The 11,500-nt window shown below is 41.2% G+C and overlaps 1 protein-coding gene across 1 annotated transcript; it reads right to left on the bottom strand.

Moving 5' to 3' along the window:
• Positions 1 to 208: 208 nt before the first annotated feature.
• RGS21 (regulator of G protein signaling 21) lies at positions 209 to 10,335 on the bottom strand (the record flags this gene model as incomplete). The annotated part of the gene is made up of 3 exons (XM_080651055.1): positions 10,266 to 10,335; positions 6,467 to 6,633; positions 209 to 412 (listed from the first exon to the last, which is right to left on the bottom strand). Exons 1-3 carry the CDS (start codon positions 10,288 to 10,290, stop codon positions 209 to 211), a joined length of 396 nt encoding a protein of 131 aa, XP_080507181.1. The 5' UTR covers positions 10,291 to 10,335.
• Positions 10,336 to 11,500: the final 1,165 nt, after the last annotated feature.

Genomic DNA, 11,500 nt, shown 5'->3' with positions numbered 1-11,500 from the left:
AAACAAATGACTGAGAATTTCAGGCTTCATAGTTAAAGCGTTATTTTTCCATCGGAGTAAAACATATTTCCTAAACCCTAAAAAACTTACATGGTGTTTGTACATGGAAACCATTTTTGCCTTGAAGTGTAGTGATTGCGTGGATCTGTTCAATCATTTGTTTCCCCCCCTAATTATAACCTGGTTATTAGTGTGTCCTTTATCTTCCTTACAAGAAAGGGAGCCATTTTTTATTATTTCCAACCTGTTTGCTATTGACCAGTTTCTTGTAAATCTCTGACTTTAGAAATCGTGGAAAAGAATCCTTGGCCATGAGACTGTAGATTAACTTCTGAGCCTCATCAAAACACTTGAGAGTTGGTTCTGCAATATTCTTTGAGATGAGGTCCCTGGTACTGAAGTCGATGTTAATCTGTGGAAATAAGGTTGCATATCATGAGATTAGCTTAATCAAAGATTACACGATTTATACAGATGGCAGATACACGTGCTATTTGAGGTTTTTTTTCCTAAACACAGAGAGAATCTGATGCAAAACAGCTGAAAGGTCATGAGCTCATTTTCAGATGCAAACACACGTTGGGTGCATTGTTTCTAGGTTGGGCGGCTTGGCGTTGACAGAGAGCACAGCTAAAGCCTTACTTTGAGATTATAAAAAAAAATAGCAAAGTGAAAAGGCAACCAAAGGATTTTATGATTTTAAATTGCTTTTCCCCATCCATCCTTTATCTCCCCCCCCCCCCCCCCCCAGTGTTTTGATCTCAATACCTAAAATGTACCTTCCAGAGGTGGACAATAACTAGGATTTACTAGGATGGCTTCCACTAACCCATTCCTATTACTTTTCATTCTATATTCCCCCTACCAATGAACCAAATTACACCCTCCCCCTTCTACACCGACCCCATGCCATCTACAGGCCCCCCCTCCCCCCCACACACACTTTATGGCCTCTCCAAGGATTTTGTGTTACTTAGATGATATTTGCATTTTCCACATCCCTCGCTATGCCTTGCACAGGGTAAGGACTCAATAAATATATGTTGCATAAATAAAGTGAGAAAATGTTACTATGTTTGCTCAAAATCATGTTTACATTTTGAGAAGAACCAGTTCATTTTAGTGTAGTACTGATAATAAATATTATATACGGAAATAATTAATCTTGCACTTCTGATTTATCCGTTTCATTTTCTGATCTGCTTGTTTTTCTCCCAAGGATCTGCCCACATCAGCTGTGGAGAGCTGAGTGATGCTCAGCGATGCCCCTCCCAGGAGACTATCACTGGTCTTAGGAAGATGGGTCTTAGCACCTCAGCTTAATGTCAGGGGCAAAGCATCACACCCACATGTTTGTTTAAATGTCATTATTTATCTCCAAGTTGTTCAAGCTTGAAACGTGGGAGTTATATTTTTGACACCTCTTTTATTTCTCTGCTCTCCTATCATATAAATATACAACATTTATACATTACATGTATATACAGGGTGTCCCCCAAAACATGTATACACACTTTTAACAGCTGATAGCACAATTGATGTTTCTTTCTTTTCAGATATAACCCATTGGAATTAATAATATCAGCCAGTAGGTATACATTTTTTGGAGACACCCTATATATTTTTCCTCATTCATCTTTTACTTGGTAATTTCCCAATGGTCATTTTTCATTCTCACTCCTATCTCTCTAGTTTAGTTGTTGTTTTTAAAATCCCAAATCTATTCCCAAACCAAGGAATTTGCCTCTTACTTGGTACTTCTTCTCATAATGTCTTTCCCTTCTGAATACTCTAAGATAGCATTACTACATCAGTTTCACCAGAATGTCATTTCCATCGGATAAGTAGTCAGCTGAAAACCTATTGTTTTTTTTATGACATAAAATTTAAGCTTCGTACCCTGGCTCTTGGGCTTCCTCACCCCCGGACTCCAGTGTGCTATCCCTGAATTGTCTCCTACTTATCCTGGGGGGAGCTCTGAAGCTGTCTAATTTCCCAGAGCAAATCTGACACCTAAAGCTCTCATTTATGCTGTTTCATCATCTTGCTTAAACAGATTTGGGTACAAAGGCGTTTATGAATGTTAAGTATTCAATCCGATTATCAGAGGAAAAGGATTTGTTAATTCTCTGCTGTCTCCAAGTTCTGCTCCAAGTCTTCTGGACTTTTTATTTTTATTTTTATTTTTGGTGGCTCTGTCTTCTCCTATGGCTTCCATGTGATATAATAGCTTGGTGTGGATAAAAGGAATAAAAATTAGGAAATCATGCCAGAAGTTCATGTGGGCAGTGATGGTAATCTAGGCTGTGTAATGTCACAGGAAATGCAGGGAAATGCATAGATTTCAAAGGTATCTAAAACGTAAATGGATGGGACTTGTGATTAAATAGTTATGATCTGGGACAAGGAACAAAAACCTTTAAGAGTGACCTGCTTTTAGAAATATTCTGAAGAATGAGATGACAGACCTTCTGATGGATTGGATATGGGGTATGAACAGAAGACAAGAATCAGGGATGACTACCAGGTATTTTACAAGAGCAATGAGAAAAATGGTGTTGCCTTTGACGGAGATGGAGAGACTCAGGTGGAAGAAAGTTTGAACAGGAAACCAGGACTCAGATGTGAATGTGTTAACGTTGAGATGCCCCTGTCAGCCATGGCCTGGTAGAGATCCCGAGAGAGCCACTGCCAGCAGAGAATGAACGAGGAACACCTCCCTTATCATACTGGGTGTTGGGTTAGGAGTGGAAACAGCATAAGGAATCGTTAAACAGCTTAGGGCAGAGAGGAGGAAATGAAATACCAGAAGCCAGTTGGAGACAGTACTCAACTACGAGAGGGATCAATTTTGCAAAATGCTCCTGAGAAGTCCATTTAAGTGAAATTTGAGGATGGGCTACCAAAAGTGCTCTATTCTTCTTCACTTCTCTGAAATCTCAGTATCAGGAAAAAAAGTGAAAACATTAGTCCTAATATATATATTTTCACTCATAAATTCCTTGAATAGAATCACTCCTGGGAAGCATGTCTGTGGGCTTCACCCCTAACTTTTCACTCATCTCAAATATGGTTTTTGGTTGGATTCTACCAGAAGATACGTGGATACATTTCTTTCTCAGACGGTCAGACACCGGTGGTGCTAAGCTTGGAATAAAGCGACAGTGGGAGGGACCTTACCCTGGGGTGACCTTTAGAGAGGCATACTTTCCACCTGTACCATCTTGAGGAACTTCCAAGTCATTGAAAGTTACCTAGAAGCTTAGATTTTGCTAAGCATCTCAAACTAGTAGGTTTGGACCTTTTATCAAGTGATGAAATAAACAGAGTTCCTCCAACATTATTTACTGACACGAGTAAGTCACTTGCATTTTGTTTGCATGGGTACTCTTCAGTTTCAAGGACTCTGAGGGGTATGATATTTTAATTCCTTATTTTTCAAAAGGTCATGGATTATCTTTGAAATCTAAAACCACTGCACTGCCAACCTCAGAAAACAAGACGAGGGGTTGTGATTCTTTGGGATGGCAGCATCGATGCCATCACAACCATTTAGAGGCTTCTAAATCCTGTCAGTTTTGAAAAGGCCTCAATACAGCTGACATCAGAATGCTGTCCCTGGTAGCTGTTGAAAAACTATAATAATCCTATCTAATAAAGAGGGAATATGCTAATTGACCCTCATGAAATCACAAAGATGGCAGTGCCCACAGCCAATAAAGAGGGAATATGCTAATTGACTGCCCTGCCCTCAACGATGGAGGCATCCACAACCAATAAGGAGGGAATATGCTAATTGACTGCCACGCCCTCAAAGATGGTGGCGCCCACAGCCACAAGATGGCAGCGCCCAGTCCCCTCAGCCCCGTGGCAGCAGCAGAGGTGTGATGGGGCGTCACCGTCCCCTGATTGCCGGGTCGCCTCCCACCCCTGAGGGCTCTGGGACTGTGAGAGAGGGCAGGCCAGGCTGAGGGACCCCCCTCCAGTGCATGAATTTTCATGCACCAGGCCTCTAGTAAAAGCATAATATGCTAGTTAGACCAGATAGCCAAACGACTTTCCAGATGACCCTACAGACAAAGCCAGGGCTGCGAGGTCCACAGCTGCGAGGGCCAAGCCCCTTGCATGAATTTGGTGCACCGGGCCTCTAGTTTTATTATAAAGATCCAAGATAGTTTCAGTGCTCATGTGATCCATGCCCAAGTCCTGTTTTCTACGCCAGCAGTTTTAAATTCTTTGGGCTGCCAGCACATTATTTTTGCAGGAAGAGTACATTTTACAGTGTCCCTTTGGCTTTTCTCTGACCCTGAACTGAGCTTGATGTATTTTCACATGATTTGAATAAAAGGTTGTCAACAGTGCTCTCGCATTCAAATGAGATAGCCTTCCTCATTTATCCTGTAAGTGTATCAGGAGGTTCATTATGCAAAGGTGTGTGCCTGTGTATGTAAAAGGCCCCCCTAACGTGGGGCAGGCAGCCTGTTAGCGAGCCCTCCCTCATAGCAGCGCTTAAAAATCCCTCTTCAAATTAAAGCCGCCTATAATCTTGCTTTGGGTGACATAATTCTATGTAATCGCCACTAACACCTCTAGTCTTACTTCATTTTGGCATCATTAAAGGCGAACGCACTTCCTGAATGATATTCTCAAGGGTGGCTGTTAAAGTTGAGAGTGGAAGGCTTTGTAACATCTGGAAGAATTCCATCCATGCACAGGACCGCATTCCTCTCTTGTGATTGGTTTTAGAGACAGAAATAAATGATGCGCAGTACTAACACCTTCACTCGGGCAAGAGAAACGAAAGAAACCATCATATATGCAATCATAACGTAGAACACCACAATGTATATGGACAGCTAAAAATCCTAACACAATCACTGTTAGCTAGATGGATTCATAAAGAAGAAGAAAAAATCTGGCTTTCAAACCAATATCACTATAAATAGAATATCTTCAGAGTTGATTTCAAAGTCTTTTAGGGGATGATGCATTAATCAACTTGATGAATCTTATATATTATATTTTACATTTTTTAGAATTGTTTATTGATTCTTTACATGGTGACTGGAAAATGAATGTTGAAATAGATCCACGAGAGGTGAATTTTTTTTTCTCCTACAAATTCTTTTTTTTCCTCCTGCTTCAGTGGTTCATATTTCTGGAATGTCCTACTGTGCCAATATGTGCTGCTGTAATTAAGGTCCATGTAAAACTTGAACTATGGCAAGTTTATGCTCTAGATTTTGTGAAAGTGTTTGCGTTTCATCTATTCTGTCTTTTGTCCCCATAAGTAAACAACCCTTTTTAAACCACGGGTCCTGATTTTAGGTCAGAAAATATGGTAACTGTTGCTTAGAAGGATGTGGGTATTGCCCCCCTGGGAAGATGACTTGTACTAGGTAGTTAATGTAACTTCCTGTTTGCTACGTATTCATCAAAATATATTCAGTGAGGAATCAAAGCAGTTTTAAAATAGAAGTTGCTTAACCTTTAAAGTTAAACACTAGAGGGATATGTGGAGGTGATCATGGTTTTAGTGCTAGAAATGAAATCAAATGAAAATCTGATGTTAACATACAACACTTTTGGCGGGCTATTATCAAAGTCATTCCAGATTTCTCTCTAAGGCTTCCCCCCTATTTTTCTGACCCTAAAGTGGTACAGGTGGGTCCTGATCACTTGAGACAGTGCCTCCCACCTTTGGCTCATTTTCAGCATCCAAGAAATACAGTCCAGCAAACCCTTCTTTTTCGGAAAGGAAGACATGATTATCTGCCATAGCGGGGACCTCCAAAACATGAGACCGGAAGAATTTATACTGTTGGTTAGTTGTTTCTTTCCCCACACATTGTTTTCTTTTTTTAAAAAATATTTTTATTGATTTCAGAGAGGAAGGGAGAGAGAGATAGAAATATCAATGATGAGAAAGAATCATTGATCGGCTGCCTCCTGCATCCCCCTGTGGGGATCAAGCCTGCAACCTGGGCATGTGCCCTGACCGGGAATCGAACCTGTGATCTCCTGATTCATAGGTCGACTCTCAATGGAGCCACACCGGCCAGGCCCATATGCTATTTTTAATTAAAAAAATTTTCAAAATTCTATTCCACATTGACTTCCCTCATTTCGAAAAGGAAAGACAAGGCGAACTTGAAATCCAAGAGCACGTGTCAGGGGGATTTCTGCAGGGTTAACTCCAGAGCTGTTTAATCTGAGAGAGCAGGTACTGTTTCCCCAGAGCCTGAATGCTGTGCTAAGGCAACAGACACAGGTTGAAAAATACTTGCTGAGTCAGTGAAGGAGGGAGGAGGGTCTTCCCCGAGAACATCTACTGGAGTTTACGGACACTTTCTATTTGGATACCTAGTGGCGTTTTGATTTCCCTTTAGCTGGAGTCAGTGCCTTTTAATTGCAGGCAGGTTTGCTGGGAGATGCATATTCATGAAGCTGGAATTTTTCCACTCACCTCTTTGGGGGCATCAGCCTCAATGAACTCAGAATAAATCATCTTGGCTTTGGAAGCAATTTTTTCGGCACTTTCCGTTTTCTTGAAGTCTTCACAGGCAAGCCAGAACTCAACATTTTCTTCACTAAATTCTGATTTGAGAAATGTTCGAAAAGCCTCTAGACCAGCTATAAGATATGTAAGAAAAATTTTGTATGCCATATAACTCAGTAACATGCCCCAAATAAGTATATTATACAGGGTGAGCATTCATGGAGTCTTCAGTGGCAAATATTTATCATTCCTCTAACTATAGCAGTTATATGTTTGAGCTTTTAACTTAAAAAACCTTACTTGGACCACTCATCATAAATATAAAATATTTTATTCATAGTTCTACAATTAGCTTCATTAACCAAGAAAACCTGTACTTTTTCTCTTTAGATCCGAGGAATCCAGGAATTATATTTAGGGGAAAGTCTTAAGGTCAGTTACTTCATAGAAAAACCCAGGAACTGTGCTTTTTAAACCCATTGCACTGAGCTCAGACCAAGTTAATGATGTTTCTAATTTGAAGCCAGAATTTCTTCTTTAAAAAAATACATCTTTATTTCAGAGAGGAAGCGAGAGGGGGAGAGAGAGAGCAGCATCGATGATGAGAAAGAATCATTGATCAGCTGCCTCTTGCACACCCTCTACTGGGGACGTGCCTGCAACCTGGGCATGTGCCCTGACCGGAAATCAAACCGTGAACTCCTGGTTCATTGGTCCATGCTCAACCACTGAGCCACACTGGCCAGGCATAAAGTAAGAATTTCTTGGTTGTTCTGAGTTGTTGGAAAAACACAGTTTGATGCTGGGAGATTACATAATGTTGGTTTGGTTTATTGCAGTGAAGGAGGAGGGGCTGGCAATTACTAGTTTGGGGTGAATATATTGGCCAACTCTAATCCCTAACCAAAAAAATACCTGGCAAGATATGTGGTGTGAACGCTTCTCCCTTTAATAGGTGGAGTAAAATAGACTTAACAATGTTTTATTTTTTAAATTTTTGCAATAGAGTTGAAATAAAAAGTTACTGCAAAAGGTTATCGGGTGCCAATTAAAATTCTCTGGAGAAATATTGGAGACTATGGATGTCATTAATATGTGAGCACTGTAAAAAGTTCAATGACCTGCATGCTTCCTGAATTTAAAAATACACCCAAGAAGCTCCGATCACACAAATTCAGGTTATGAAAATCCTCTTAGTAGCCCTTAAAGAAAATTTACTAGGAGTTTGGTCCAAACAATGTGAATTTGAGGGTTCTACACAGAATTTATGATAAAATGTATTATATATTGAGGATAAAATATGCTTTTAAGAATACTGAAAGAATATTGTAGGTTCATGAAGGCACATGAAGCTTTTCCCCAATGAAGATGAAGACGATCTAAATATGTCCTAGAGAGACAGATAGTTGGGGATCAAGAAGCAATTGTTGTGTTCTCCCATCCTGAGCTTTCAGTGAAGGAGCATTCTGGACTAACAACTGTTATCATTCCGGGACCCAATGGAACAGGATGTACAACCCAAACCGGAGCTAGTGATTGCTGTCATGGACACACTATTTATTGAACTCTTTTTCTATTCTACATATACAATTTCGATGTTCAAAAGATGTCAAGTGAATTTGGAATAATATGCTGCACACAATTAAAATCCGATTATCTGAGGGCACGTTCTGCAGGATGGAATGGCTGTTGGTTAGATCCAGCAGGGGCTGATGAAAGAAAGAATTCAGTTATCATTGGAGAAACCTACTCTAATGCCTATGCCCAGTGCATGGAAGGCATCTCCTCATGTCAACAAAACAGTTAGGTAATCTGGTGAGCCATCTTATTGTCAAGAGCACTGAAGGCATGTGAGCTCTTTCTCCGGCGGTGTAAAACACAAGAACCAAACAGCTGTTCGGATGAATCTGTGGGCATGGATTATACACCCCAGGAGATGTGCCTGCTCAAGCATCTGCCCTGTTCTCTGAGCCTCACGGCTGTGTTCTGTGAGACAGCCCCCACCCCCCACCCCGAGCTGCAAAGTCACCGCGGGCTGAGAAACTTCCTGCCCTGAGCTAATCCAACCTGCCCCACTGGGTGTCCACTTAAGGAAAAAGGAAAACAAGCCGTGCCATTCCAAACTTACAGAAATGCAATTCTGTATTCTTGAGGTGTTCCCTATCTGACCTGAGTTGAATTATAGGATGAATGTGAATTATTTTATGTCTGTGCTTTAGGAATGAGTTATTTAAGAGTGATAAGATCAGAGTACAGTTTCATCTAATTCAATATTACTCTATATATGAATGAACAGCTATAGAGAATTTATTCAGCTTCGTCATGTGTTAAACTTTTCTAATATTCCGATATTGACTTTATGGATTTAAAATGGGAATGCCATTTGATTAGTTCAAACAATACAATATTTTAAAATTTCTCTATATATGTCTCTGGAGTGTCATTTTCCCCTCATTTGAGATAGAATTGCTACAAAGCAGAATGATTTATTACAAGAAGTTCCAGCAGCTTTCATCAGTGACTATATTGTGTCTTCTGAGATATTTTATTTATAATTGGCCAAGATTACCTTATTGAGCCCTCCTATCTAATGTAAATACACATGAACACATGTGTACATTAGCATACACACATTCATTTAAATATGGTTTTGTATTTCCTAAAAACAAGAGAAGCTCAATTGAAATAAATACTTTGTAAACTTTACTTTGGCCTATTATTATCTACTAGAGGCCCGGTGCACGAAATTCATGCACGGGGGGGGGGGGGGGGTGTCCCTCAGCCTAGCCTGCACCTCTCCAATCTGGGACCCCTCAAAGGATGGCCGACTATGCGTTTAGGCCCGATCCCGGTAGGATCAGGCCTAAACAGGTAGTCAGACATCCCTCTTACAATCCAGAACTGCTGGCTCCCAACTGCTCGCCTGCCTGCCTTCCTGATTGCCCATAACTGCTTCTGCCTGCCAGCCTGATCACCCCCTAACCACTCCCCTGCCAGCCTGATTGATGCCTAACTGCTCCCCTGCCAGCCTGTTTGCCCCTAACTGCCCTCCCCTGCAGGCCTGGTCCCCCCAACTGCTCTCCCCTGCAGGCCTGGGTCCCCCCAATTGCCCTTTCCTGCAGGCCCAGTTGCCCCCAACTTCCCTCCTCTGAGAGCCTGGTCACCCCTAACTGCCCTCCCCTGCAGGCTTGATCATCCCCAACTGCCCTCCCTTGTAGACCTGGTTCCTCCCAACTGCACTCCCCTGCTGGCCTGATCGCCCACAACTGCCCTCCCTTGCAGGCCTGGTTCCTCCCAACTGCCCTCCCCTGCTGGCAATCTTGTAGTGGCCATCTTGTGTCCACATGGGGGCAGCCATCTTTGACCACATGGGGACAGCCATCCTGTGTGTTGGAGTAATGGTCAATTTGCATATTGCTCTTTTATTAGATAGGAAGTTCTCAACTTTTCAATAGTTTGTATGTTTCTTTCAACTTGTAAGAAAAATAGTCATTATATACATCACATGATAATGAGTCTAAGGAAATGACAAGATTCTGCACTTGCTTTCTGTTTTAATGTTTGGAGTTTCTATAACAGTGTTTTATTTTGGGCCCAACCCAATTCTGCTTAGACTCCAGGCCAGTATAAATTTATGTGACTGTGGAGAATCTTATACGTTGAATATAGATCAAAGTCACACTATATAATATGTCTATTGCTTTCAGGATTTAACAATTTACTTTTATGTGTTGTATCTTCAGACCTATTCTGAGTTGGTTCTCACCTTGGTTGGTTAAAAGAGTGTCCATGTTTTCAGACCACACCGCTGCCTCTGTCGTCGGTGACCTGTGGAAACAACATCTACCCTTGACAATAGCATTGTGATCTTTTTCTTCTGTAATCTATGGTCATATCTGAGTTACGTGTGTTTGTTGAATCACACCATTTAAATGAACTTTGCACCATGGATCCAACTGTGAAAGATCAACCAGAATTATTCAGGGTAGGGCAAGAGTAGGTTTACATTTATGAGCCCACGAAGCAGAGTTTATTCTTGTATAATTACAATGCATAATCAGAGTAACTGTGTATTTGTGTGTGTACGTGTGAGATTTGCCGTGAAAATTCACCGTGGAGCTGGAGCCAAAATTGCACTTAGTATTTCATGGGGTTTTGGCTGATTTCCTTTCTGTTTCCTTCATTAAGCAAGCACCATCAAGGCCAGCAGTCCCCACATTTTGTGTCCAGAGAAGAGCCAGGCCAGATGGGAACTGCATGAAAGCTACCAGTTACCCTGCTAATCGCGCCAGCCAGAACCAGTTGTATTGCATTAAAAACTGTGGCATCCAAAGACTTAGCTGTTCACAGTCAATTAGCGATGCGCTGGAGAACGGGAAATTCAAGCCAGGAGCCCATGTGCTCGGGGAAGTGACAGCTGCATCCTTAGCCAGCATTTCAGAGCCATCTTCAAATTAGTAAGTAAATGTTGCAACAATGAATAATCTTCGCAAGGATCATATATATCTTTTGTCTCTAATTCAAACATTTAATACGTTTGCAAAGCTTCACCTAAAGGAAGCTCAGTGGTTTTTCTCCCTTCTATAACCTTTTTTTTTTAAAAAATATATCTGAGCAAGGATAAAAATGAACCGAGTTGTTGACATATTTTAGAAATGGACAAGAAATCAGTAGAGAAGGGAGAAAAATAAATCAGGAAGAAAGGCAACAATTAGCATATTTGTCATAAATGAAGGAAACAAGACACGACTCAAGTGTCTCATTTGCACATCTTCTGAGATAGAAATAGCTTTAAAGGGCAACTCACTTCATTGGCATCTTCCGTCGCTCTGTCCGATTGTCACGGGGAATGCCACGTTTCACTTTCTGTTGGATCTGGAGGCTGAAGGTGGAAGGACAGCAGGAACATCACAGTTACTATGCAGATACCTGTCCCCTGGGTCACCATTAGCATTCTTTAAATGACGCTAGCCTCAGGTTTTTCATTTTGTTGTTAACTTT

This window comes from Plecotus auritus (genome assembly GCF_963455305.1).
Source record: "Plecotus auritus genome assembly, chromosome: 14".
NCBI lineage: Eukaryota > Metazoa > Chordata > Mammalia > Chiroptera > Vespertilionidae > Plecotus > Plecotus auritus.
The sequence above is the reverse complement of the archived record's forward strand: the minus strand, read 5'-3'. Positions and strand labels throughout refer to the sequence as shown.